The sequence below is a fragment of the Silene latifolia genome, chromosome 1 (assembly GCF_048544455.1).
Source record: "Silene latifolia isolate original U9 population chromosome 1, ASM4854445v1, whole genome shotgun sequence".
Classification (NCBI taxonomy): domain Eukaryota; kingdom Viridiplantae; phylum Streptophyta; class Magnoliopsida; order Caryophyllales; family Caryophyllaceae; genus Silene; species Silene latifolia.
The window spans coordinates 140,652,407-140,664,180 of record NC_133526.1 but is presented as its reverse complement, the minus strand read 5'-3'; the positions used below and the strand labels follow the sequence as shown (position 1 = coordinate 140,664,180).

General features: G+C 36.0%; 1 protein-coding gene and 1 non-coding gene across 2 annotated transcripts; one reads left to right on the top strand and one right to left on the bottom strand.

Moving 5' to 3' along the window:
* Nucleotides 1-6,847: 6,847 nt before the first annotated feature.
* On the top strand, nucleotides 6,848-8,287 carry LOC141656980 (uncharacterized). Its single transcript, XM_074464081.1, has 4 exons — nucleotides 6,848-7,032; nucleotides 7,141-7,266; nucleotides 7,357-7,435; nucleotides 7,724-8,287. Exons 1-4 carry the CDS (start codon nucleotides 6,848-6,850, stop codon nucleotides 8,285-8,287), a joined length of 954 nt encoding a protein of 317 aa, XP_074320182.1.
* Nucleotides 8,288-11,440: 3,153 nt separating this feature from the next.
* LOC141624339 (small nucleolar RNA R71) lies at nucleotides 11,441-11,547 on the bottom strand. The gene has a single exon (XR_012534150.1). It is a non-coding gene; the product is annotated as a small nucleolar RNA R71 (small nucleolar RNA).
* Between the last annotated feature and the right edge of the window lie 227 nt (nucleotides 11,548-11,774).

Here is an 11,774-nt window from a genome sequence, read left to right as displayed (position 1 = left end):
TTAAGAGTTCATGATCTATGTTCGGTCGAGTTCTTGAGTCCTTAGCTAGGTTGTTGTGTCTTGGTCGAGTCTGTATGGTTGTTTTTATGTATGGGTTGAACTTCGGGGACGAAGTTCCTTTTAAGGAGGGAAGACTGTAATACTCCGTATTTATAAGTCTTAGGGTACTCTATCGAGTAGCCCTTACTCTGTCGAGTCAGGGTAAGTTGCGAGATAAAATAGTTTCGACTGTTGGGTACTCGATCGAGTAGTGGGGTACTCGATCGAGTAGGGGGTACTCGATCGAGTACCTTGGGTACTCGATCGAGTGTCCGGTTTTACGGGGAGTTTTCTCGGGTTTTGTTAATTATGCGATTAAGGTATTTAAACATAGTCGTCATTGTTTTAAATCACTTTTACAAAACCTAAAACCCTGTTTAAGAGAGAAAGCAACCAGTTCATCTTCCTAATCGCATTCTTAGCAATTCCGGAGTTCGACGGTCGGTTCTTGTCGTTATTCGTATCGTTGAGTTCCCTGCGTCGAGGGTAAGCTTTTAATATAATTTTTATAATGTTTTGTTAAGTTTGGTTAAACCCTAATTTAGAGATTGGGGGTTTTGTGTGTAGTTTGTGATGTGTAGCCTCTATGTGTTATATGATAGGAGGAGGGTTCGTAGAAGAGACTTTTTGATACAAATTTGTTGATACCGTCTCGATCATTTGTTGTGCTTTCCAGGTAGGATTTCCTACTCAGTATTAGTCCCATAATGGGATGATTGTTGATGTGTTGAGATTGATTGTTTGATATAGTAACTGTATTGTGACGGCTGTGATTGTGATTGTGATTGGTTGTCTATGGTTCTCGAGATGCGTTCTCGGCTGAGTGGAGTCACTTGCGGGAGTGACTTCACGCCCTAGTTTCGCCCTTCGTGGAACCCGCCACGGAAGGGGATGTGCACATTAATGGACAGGGTTATCGCTCGGTATGATGAGCGGGGCTTAGGTGGGAACGGCTGCGGTCCCCCACTGGCAGGGCTGGTCCAGTGGACAGTCAGTATTGAGATGATGGGAGTTGGTTGGTGGTGTGTGTGTGCGTGTGACTGTTCAGTTGTCTGTTTATCTTATTGTTGATATATGTTTTGAATTGTGTGATTAGTACTGACCCCGTTTAAATGTTTTAAAAACTGTGGTGATCCATTCGGGGGTGGTGAGCAGTTATTGAGCAGGTGTGATATGACGCGTATGGGATAGCTGGGAGGAGTCATCACGTGGCAGTTAGAAGTCTTCCGCTGTGTCAGACGAAGTCTAGTAGCTTTGATAGTTTTAGCTGTAGACCGTATGAGGACCTTGTAATTCCTTTTATTAGTTTTGGTTTGAACATGTAATCACTTAATCTATAATTACTTTAAAAGTACGTTTCTTTATTGTCTTATGATATTCAATACCTCGGGCAACCGAGATGGTAGTATCCTTATACCTGAGTGGTCCTGGTAAGGCACTTGGAGTATGGGGGTGTTACACACGCCTCCCAAGAACACCGTCTTCGTCGGAACACCTTTCCGAATAGCACCATCTTTGAAGATACTCCATAATTACAAATAATAATAAAAATACAAAGCTATTCCTATTAGAAATTTGTAAAATGGAAAAACTAATATAAATAAAAGTGACACGAGATCACATTAAATTACAACCGAATCAATATTCCCTTTCATTACGGGTAATATCGATTAAAACTAAGGCCATACTAAGATAAAATTACATAATTCAAAATTATATAAATAAAAGACATTCAACAATTAAAATATGCAGCATTATAATATGTATCTATCATGTCAAATTATGTGCCAAATCACCCTACTTAATTTATATCGTATATATATAACCCGGTTTTATGGAAATGCGTGATAATAACCTCTTAAAATCACAAATTAACACTTAAATCACATATAAGCTCAAGTTAATTATCCTAGCACTCTTAGGACTCAAAAATTAGTCATAACTCAATTTTTGACAATAATTCAACTTGATTTAAGTTTTATGCTCATTTTTGACCTTAAAATCATAACATTTATGAAATAAATCCAAATTAAATTACAATAATTTCAAAATTTGAATTTTAAATTTTTGAACATTCTGGAATATTTCCATGACACTCATAATGTCAAAAATCATGGTTAAAATTTTCGAATTAATTTTGAGAAAATATAGTTGCAATTTATCGGTTTTATCTCATAAAACATCTAAAGTATCCAAAAATTACTCTCATTAATTTTACAACTTTAGATCTGATAAATGGGATATTTATGCAACCTAAAATAATTTTCTCAAGCCATTCAATTCATTTTAGCTATTTATGCTAAAATAGTCACTATTTATGCCATTTTTACACTAAAAATTCATAAATCATGCAAAATGAGATCATTCCATCTCAAAATTTATATACACTATATAAATTATGTATGTGACAACATATTAAAGTTTCATGGCCCAATTCGAAATTTAACTATTTTTAACCATTTTACCTCCTTTAATCCATTTTTATCTCATAAAAATCATAAATCATGAAATATTAATCCAATTAATACGAGATTTTACAAACAACTTGTAAAATATACATGTGAGATCATATAAAATGTTCAAGGTCAGAGAGTATGGTTAATCATTTTTAGTCATTTTATCCTCCATTTATGCCATTTTTACATTAAAAATTCATATATCATGAAATATTAATCACATTAATATGATATTTTACATGCAATACATAAAATATTCATGTGAGGTCATACTAAAATACCACGACTAGTAGTGAAGGTTAACTTATTTTAGTGAATAAAAGTTCATTTTAATCATAAAAATATAATAAAATCACTAAAAATCATTATAATGAGCTATAAGTTTCCATAAATCATAAAAATGACCTAAAAATATTTTAGGACCAGAATATATAGCATACAAAATTATTTCATGGCTTAATCATATAAATCACAAAATTTTAGTTTTATATGTTAACATTTTAACTCGGAAAAACATCAACCGATTATGCATGCAACATCCTATGCTCTGATACCACTTGTTAGGTTCATATACCTATTATTAGACTCTTCTAATAGTGAACAAATTAACATTTTAATTTCTAGTTCTTTAGATCTAGTGCATGCATAACAAAATAAGAGATTTATAAGAAAATAATGTCCCTTACATTGTTGATTTCGGTTTTGTGGGCACAAGTAAGGTCTCCTACCTTCACTTGTTCTTGAGCTATTATGAATATAAGGATGATCCTCCAAAGACTCCAAGTATAGAAGCCACTCCTTTTGGTTGCACCCAAGACTAGCCCTTATCACTACTAAATAATATGTGCTAGATATTTGTTTAGTAGTATACCTTAAAATTGATTACTAATACTCATATATTACACTAATAATATTAGTAATCTAAAAATGAACAATTTATGAAGATTCTAAGACATTTTAGAGAGTTGTAGAGATTTTGCATGCATGAGATGTATGAATGAATGAACAAGTAAAGATGAGAACAAAATGTTCTCTTATAGAGAGCATACAACCGGTGGGAAGAGGCCAAAATGGCATCTTTTTCTTTTGCTTTTTGTCTTCACAATGCAATAGGTAAGAAGGATTGTATGTAGGGTATGATTACATACTATTTTATCACATAAAATAATTAACCAAGCACACCACCATGGCTCCCTCCATTTCGGTCCATGTACCATAAATGGACTACAATTTTATTATGTTAATTTATCATTTGTCACACAATATGTCACATGTAGTATGTTACATGTTATTAGTTAATTTAATGCATATTTATCACATAATATCATTTTACAAATTAATTAAATTACATATAACAAATTAACTAGTGATACTTGATCACATAAATAAAATGGGTCATATAATTATAATTCACAACATCTTGTAATTATAATTAACCATTCATTCTTATCTCTATCGTTTCTCAAACAATAAGCAATTTTAGTAATAAAGTATTTTTATTACTAAAATAAATCTTATTTAATCCCATTACAGTAAGATATTAATTTTCTCTCTCACAAATGAATTGTTCAATTTAAAGGAATTGATCAACTTGTATCGTCATATTATTAATCAACTTTACTGATTAGGGCATCATCCTTTAGGTGTGACCTTAAGGGATCAACTGACCACCACCGTCCCACGACAGTAACGTCAAACTCTATCAAGCCAATCGTTACCGATTAATATTGATCAGTTGACTATATAATGAATCATCCCTTATGTGTTCTTAATATGGGATTAATTATGATATTAAATCATGTGAACGCACTATTGTTGAGGACACATTTTCCAACATATTTATACTAAAGATTAGGTACAAGGATTAGGGTTACTAAGGGCTTAAATGACTATTAAGTCCTTAAGAAAAGTTGAGGAAATGCTCCTCTAGAAGGAAATGAGCATATCCGTCCTGCTAGTCCTGCGTCAATATGCTCGTCCTGCGTGTCTTGAGTTGCTGCACGGTTCGTTCTGACTTGTGATCCGAGCGGATCACAGATGAGACACTCGGCCTGAGCTGCTAGGGGACGCTCGTCTTGGGCACAAGACGCTCGGGTTGTGCTGCTCAGAGACGCCCGGATTGTGGGCAATCCGCTCGGATCCTGGGACAGACAGCTTCTCTTCTTTTTACTCCTCAACAATCCGCAAGGATCGTGTTGAGGATGCAAGGATTCTTTCATCATTGCCCAATTCAGTTTATTCTCTACTTAGGCCTTCTAGTATTGTCTTCTCCTTGATGCTTGGTCATTAGATGCGATCAATTTAGCTCCATTTTGCCATGTAAATGCAAGGTTAGCACTCCTTTCCTACCAAGGGGACAAAACCTCAAAGAATATGCAAAATGGGAAACTAAAGATAGTAAATGACCCAATTATGCACTATAAATCATAGGAACGAGGTTAATTCGGGGACTACATGTGCTCAAATATGAGTCACATCAAGCACTCAGTATGTTCTAAGGGTATTTTAATGGTTCATCAGGTAACTGTTCCTCCTGATATTGATAAAACATGAAGGTTGCCTCATGAAATGTCAGAGGATTCAATAATCCTATAAAGCAAAAGGAGGTTTTTGATTTTATTTGGAGTAATAAAGTGGACATTATTTCTATTCTAGAAACTAGGGTGAAGCAGTCCAAAGCCTAAAAAATACTCAAAAAAACTCTCTCATTGGATTGGGTTTTGCAACTACGATAAGCATTATAATGGTAGAATTTGGGTTTAGTTTTAACCCTAAAACAGTTGCTTTTACTAATATTGACATGGAAGAGCAGATTATTACTCGCAAGGTTCATCATTTTGAAACCAATAAGGATTTTTTTCTCAGTCTAGTCTATGGAAGTAATGATGCTACTAGGAGGGAAACCCTTGGGAAAAACATAGCTGCTGCAGCTACTGTTGACCCTTGGCTGGTCTTGGGAGACTTTAACATTGTTAGGTGTCCTGAGGAAAAGCTAAGTTCAACTCCCCCAGTTTTATAGGATATGATGGCTTTAATTCTTGTTTAGCTATCTGTCAGTTGGATGATATTAGCAGTACTGGGTGTGATCTCACCTGAACCAATAAGCAAGAGTCTTCCACCAGAGTTTGGTCCAAGCTTGACAGGGTTTTAGTTAATCCTGCTTGGTCAACTGTTTTCCCTACCTCTTATGCCACTTTTCCTGCAGCTGGTATTTCTGACCATTCTCCTAGTATGGTGTACATCTCTACTGATCAAAAAAATAGTTAAGAGATTTAGTTTTTTAAATAGTTGGATTCAGCATCCAGACTATCTTAAGACTGTTAAAGATGCTTGGGTCTCTAATAAGCCTGGGAGCCCTATTTTTATTTTTTTTTGTTTTTGAGAAATTGAAGTCTGTAAAACATGCTCTAACTAAGCTTCATCACAAAGCTTATAGTAACATTTCTTCTCATGCTGCTGATGCTAAGAGGGAATTATTGCAATGTCAGCTAGCGCTCCAGAATCATCCTTTTTCTTCTCCTCTGATTTAGCAAGAGCAACAGTTGTTGGAGCAGTATAGCACTTTAAAAGTTGCTGAGATGAATACTCTACAACAACGAGCTAAAATTAAACATGTGCAAGGTTCAGATAGTAATACTCAATATTTCTTTGCTAAGCTCCAGGAAAGGAAACACCAACAACTTATTGGGGCCATAAAAGATAAAAATGGTAAAGATCATCATGGTTTAGATGCTCTAGCTTCTGCTTTCCAGGATTATTATAAGGATCTTTTAGGCAGAAGTTCTGATGTTCAGCACCTTGATGGTGATTTCTTCTCTCAGGGGCCTTGTATTGTAGAGAATGATAAGCAGGGTTTAGTTAATCTTATTACTTGTGAGGAAATTAAGTCTGCTGTCTTCGGTATGGATTCCCAGAGTAGTCCAGGTCAAGATGGCTTTTCTGCTGGTTTCTTCAAATCTGCTTGGAGCATCATAGAGAAGGATTTTTGTAAAGTTGTGCTAAGTTATTTCAGAACTGGCAAAATGTCAAAGCAGGCAAACTCAACTGTCATATCTCTTATCCCTAAGAAAGTTACTCCTAGTTATGTTCTTGAATTCAGACCCATTTCTTGCTGCACATTTTTCTATAAGACTGTCAGTAAGATTCTTGCTAACAGACTAAATCATGTCCTTCCTTATATTATATGTGAGGAACAAGCAGCTTTTATTCAGGGTAGGAGTATCTTTGAGAATATTCTTCTTTCTGAATCTCTAGTTAAGGGCTATAGCAAGAAGTTCATCTCTCCTAGGTGTCTAATTAAAGTTGACGTTCGAAAGGCGTTTGACTCTTTGTAGTGGGAGTTTGTTACTGATATGTTAAGAGTTTTGGGATTTCCACCTCAGTTTATAACCTGGGTTCAGGGATGCATTACTGGCACTTGGTACTCTCTCAAGATTAATGATGGCTTGTCTGGTTTTTTCCAAGGCAAGAGTGGTATAAGGCAAGAGGATCCTTTATCCCCCTCTCTTTTTGTGTTAAGTATGGAGATACTCTCAAGGTCTTTGAGAGTGCTTTGTTCTAAATACCAAGTGTCTTACCATCCTAAATGTAGCAAACTCAATCTGACTCACTTGGTTTTTGCTGATGATTTAATGATTTTTACTAGAGGTGATGTACCCTATGTCATGGCAGTCAAGGACACTTTAGCTGATTTTGCAAAGATCTCTGGTCTGGAAGCTAATATTGATAAGACAAACATTTATTTTAGGGGAGTTTCTCAGGCTTTTAAATAGTAAATTATTCAGGACACTGGTTTTAGTGAGGGATTCTTTCTCTTTAGGTATCTTGGTATGCCTTTGGGAACTTCTAGATTTGTTGTTAGTATATTTGATCCTTTAATTACTAAAGTTCAGCAGTCCATTCAACATTGGTCTTCAAATCTGCTCTCTTATGCTGGTAAGGTACATCTCATTAATGTTGTGGTCTTTGGCTTGGAAAATTTCTGGTGTTCAAGCTGTCTTCTGCCTCAGGAGGTGATACAAAAGATTAATAGATTGTAAAAAAAAAATTGGGGTATCTAGGATGGGCACTGACGGCTAGTTTTTCAAAGTTGGGCTCACATTTGTTCTCCTTGGTAAATGGGTGGTTTTAACATAAAACACCTTGGGACATGGAACATAGCCTTGATTCTTCAATGGATATGTAAGCTCTTTGAGAATCATTCTCGTCTCTGGGTTAAATGGCATCAGGCCTATATTCTCAAACATGAGAATATCTGGTCAATCTTACCAAAAACCTATTTTTCCTCTAGTTTCAAGGGGATGTTAGCTGCTCGTGATTATCTTATTGCAAAAACAGGTTCTATTCAAGCTGCTCAACAACTGCTGACCTCTTGCAGCTCTGCTCAGCATCTCCAGACTAGTAAACTTTATGGCTATCTCCTTGATGTTCTTCTTCAGGAAGACTGGTACATAGGTTTGTTGCACCCTAAAATTGTGCCCAGTCACAAGATTATTACTTCTCTGGCAGTTCATAATAGATTAGATACTGTTGATAATCTTCAAGCTCGAGGATTTCATCTTGCAAATCGTTATGTACTCTTCAAACAGGCTCAGGAGGATCATCAGCGTCTTTTTTGTTGTTGTTCCTTTTCTCAGGCTGTCTGGGGTGGTTTACTGCATTGGATAAACCAGTCTCATCAACCTCACGACCTAATTTCTGAGCTCAAATGGATCCATCAACAAGGGAGATTTCATCATTGGAGGATCATTTGGCTAAAGGTTATCCTTTCAGCTGTTGTTTCTACTCTTTAGACTGAAACGAACGCAAGAATCTTTCAGCAAAAGGAAAGTTTTGCATCTATTCATATAGACCGTGTCAAGTTTGTTGTAAGTGTCCGAATGTATATGCTCAAAAATTGTCCTACCTATTCGACAATGGTGGATGTATTGTGTGCTTAGGCTAGTGGTTTCCATTATTTAGTGTGATATTATTGCAAAATCTGTAATTTCTTTTCATTATGAAATGAAATGATAATTTTTTTGCAAACAAAAAAAATACACAAGATTTCCCACTTTATTGTTTTTTTGGCACGCTCCCTCTATGGTAGTGTACATAAAAAAAAACATTATGTATATTATCACTTGATCACAAAAAAATATTATGTATAAAAAAAACGTTATGTATATTTTTACTATTATGATTCTTTTGCGTGATTTTAATAAAAAATTTAATCATGATTTGATTAAATGATAAATATGTAGATTTTATATCTTCAGCTTAAGGTGGCTCATAAATGGAAGGACATGATACAAATACCTCGGCCCTAGGAAAAAAAAGAAAATGTACATAAACGACAAAAATATTGGAGTTTGCGGAACTTAATAGGAATAAAAAAAGTGATCTTAAAAAGAAAGATCTTACGTACATATAAACGACAAAAATATGACCGGTAAATTAATAGAGCAAACAATATATAAAAGATCAAAAGAATATAACCAATTGATGTGACCATAATTAGCGCATATTTAGCCCCCGAATTAGCCTTGTTCCCATGCTTTTTAGTGCATATTTGGGTCATTTATTATCTTTAGTTCTTTGTTTTGCATATTGTTTGAGATTTTGATCCCTTGGTAGGAAAGGAGTAAGAATCTTGCATTTTCATGGCAAAACGAGACTAAATTAATCGAATTCAATGACCAAGCATCAAGGAGAGACAAGATTAGAAGGCCTTTGTATATATGATAGTAGATGAGCAATGTTGAGAAAGGATCCTTGAGTCCCCAAGGAAATCCCCAAGGAATTTATGAAGAAAAGGGGAGAAAAGAAGAAGAAGTCTTGCTAAGGCACAATCCGTGCGGATTGTCTACAATCCGGCCGTCCTCCACCTGCACAATCCGTGCGGTTTTCCACCAAGACCCTCGGGTTTAGCCACCACAATCCGCCCGGATTCTCTTGAATCCGCTCGTGTTCCACCGCCAGAATCCGCCCGTCCCGACTCTAATCCGCTCGGATTCCTTTACAGCGCAATTTCCTCTTCTGCAAGCTATAAAGAAAGAAGCCCTTACTTCGAAAAATATCGGCTCCTCCCTGCTCAATCTAAAAAGTGTAATTACTAGTTTAGCCCTTAGTTAACCCTAATGCATCCCCCTAATTTCCACTATAAATACCCCATTAGTCTAATTAGAAGAGCATGTTCTTCTTATCAATAACTAGAGTAGTTAATATCAATCAAATCTCTCTTTAGTTTTGTAATCAACAATTAATCAAGTTCTAATACAAGTTTTATTTCCTTAATCTCTCTTTTGTTCATCCTTTATTTTGGGTAATTGAAGGTTATTTGGGTTATTATTAGCAGATTGACAACCTCTCAATCAAGCATCAAGTACTTCTTTTATCTTTGCTTTATTATTGTAATCATTAATAGGTATAATTCTCTTAATCCCTTTTTAATTATTGTTAATTACTTTCATTTATTCATCATATTTCATTTTGTTGGTATGATTGACAACCTTGCTAGCATGATCAACATGATAATGAGTGAGTAGTCTCTTAGCTAGGGTTAATGGGTGATTAGGGGAAACCAACATAGGGAATGATTCATGCTTAAATTAATATGCTTTCATGTTTTATTTGCTTGCTTGTTTTGATCTCAACTCATGCACATGTTATGTTTGATGAAATGCGAGCCTATGAATCCTTGCATTTTTTACCCATCACCTATCTTTTCAATGAGACTTGTAAGACATAAACCAACTCGAGTCTCATTAGACCATGCATGTTGTTGAGTAGGGAAGATTAAGTCGACTTGTAGGTGTTGTATAATCTAATCGATTCGGCTCCGGGACCCAAACTTTCCTAGGATTGTAAGATATAACCCAACTCAATCCATCACAACAATAATTGCTTGCTTATAATTTGAGAACATGTTTGTATGATCAATTCCCATGATTCCCCTATGATCCCATGACACCCTAGTGCTTTTTATCAATTGTTTACAACCCTTTTAATTCATCTTGCTTGTTTATTTACATTGCTATTTTAGTTAGTGACCTTCTACATCAACCCAAATTGTGACACCCCTAAGACACCACTAGTTTCAATAGAAATCTCATTTCAATACCCATCCCTTGGGATCCGACCTTTACTTGCCTCTTTACTAATTGTAGAGTTGTTTGTGAAGCTATAAATTGTGTTTTGATTCGGACGTGACCCAATGACCACACCTTTAATTGTGAACACGAAACGGACCGATCAAAAATGGCGCCGTTGCCGGGGACGGTGTTTACTTGATTTAGATTTCCTTTTATTGTTATTTGTCGTGTCTTTCTTCGCCTTGGGGAAGTAAAACTCCTCAAGGTTTGTTCTAATTGTTTTCGAGTTGTTTGAGATTTTGCATGTCTAGAAGGTCACAAGGTGATTTGTTACCTTTTGACCGTGAAATTGAAAGAACCTTGACGAACAATAGGAGATTTGCTAGGAGGAATTTGAGAGGTATTAGTGAAGTTGTTCAACCAACTATTGAGTTCATCAACCCTTTCGCAATAGAAGGAAAGGAGAACCCATTACACAATACCCTACAAAATCAACCTACAATGCCTAAATTCTCGTCACATTCCGTACCCACCAAGGAGAACCTACCCAATGGTACTCCTACACCACAACATCTAACCGGAAATTTTATTGCCAAATCCGCCTTTATCCAATTAGTCGAAATGAGCCAATTTGGGGGGATGCCTAGTGAAGACCCTCATTCTCATATGGAAACCTTTTGTGACTATTGTGATGCGATTTCTCAAACCGCTGTGACTCAAGACCAAATTCGATGGGTCTTATTTCCTTTTTCTCTAATCGGCACCGCGAAACAATGGTTGAAGGGCCTTGACAAGGCCACTCTCGGAATAGATTCTTGGAAGAAGTTGGCTCTAGCTTTCTACAAAAAATTCTACCCACCGGAAAAGACTAACATGCTAAGAGCTCAAATTACGGGTTTTAAGCAAAGGGATGAAGAATCCTTGTATGAAGCTTGGGAGCGGTTCAAGGGAATTTGTCGCTCATGTCCTCACCATGGACTTAGCGAATGATTTTTGGTACAACAATTTTGGAACGGTTTATATGAGGATTCAAGGAACATTCTCAACATGGGATCAAATGGAATGTTCACCGAAGTTGATGACAATCAAACATGGAACAAAATTGAGGAAATAGCGGTCCATAACTCACAATATAGTAGACCTCGCAAGGCTACTAGAGGAGGAAAGCATGAAGTGGACTCCGTTACTCAATTGGGTGCTCAACTTA

What these genes read in the sequence shown, in the direction of transcription:
- LOC141656980 (XM_074464081.1), top strand. Translation starts at nt 6,848, where the DNA reads ATGTTAAGAGTTTTGGGATTTCCACCTCAGTTTATAACCTGGGTTCAG. An exon ending in AGTATGGAGATACTCTCAAG is followed by an intron (nt 7,033 to 7,140) that starts GTCTTTGAGAGT and finishes GATTTTTACTAG; the next exon opens with AGGTGATGTACCCTATGTCA. An exon ending in GTTTCTCAGGCTTTTAAATA is followed by an intron (nt 7,267 to 7,356) that starts GTAAATTATTCA and finishes ATTTGTTGTTAG; the next exon opens with TATATTTGATCCTTTAATTA.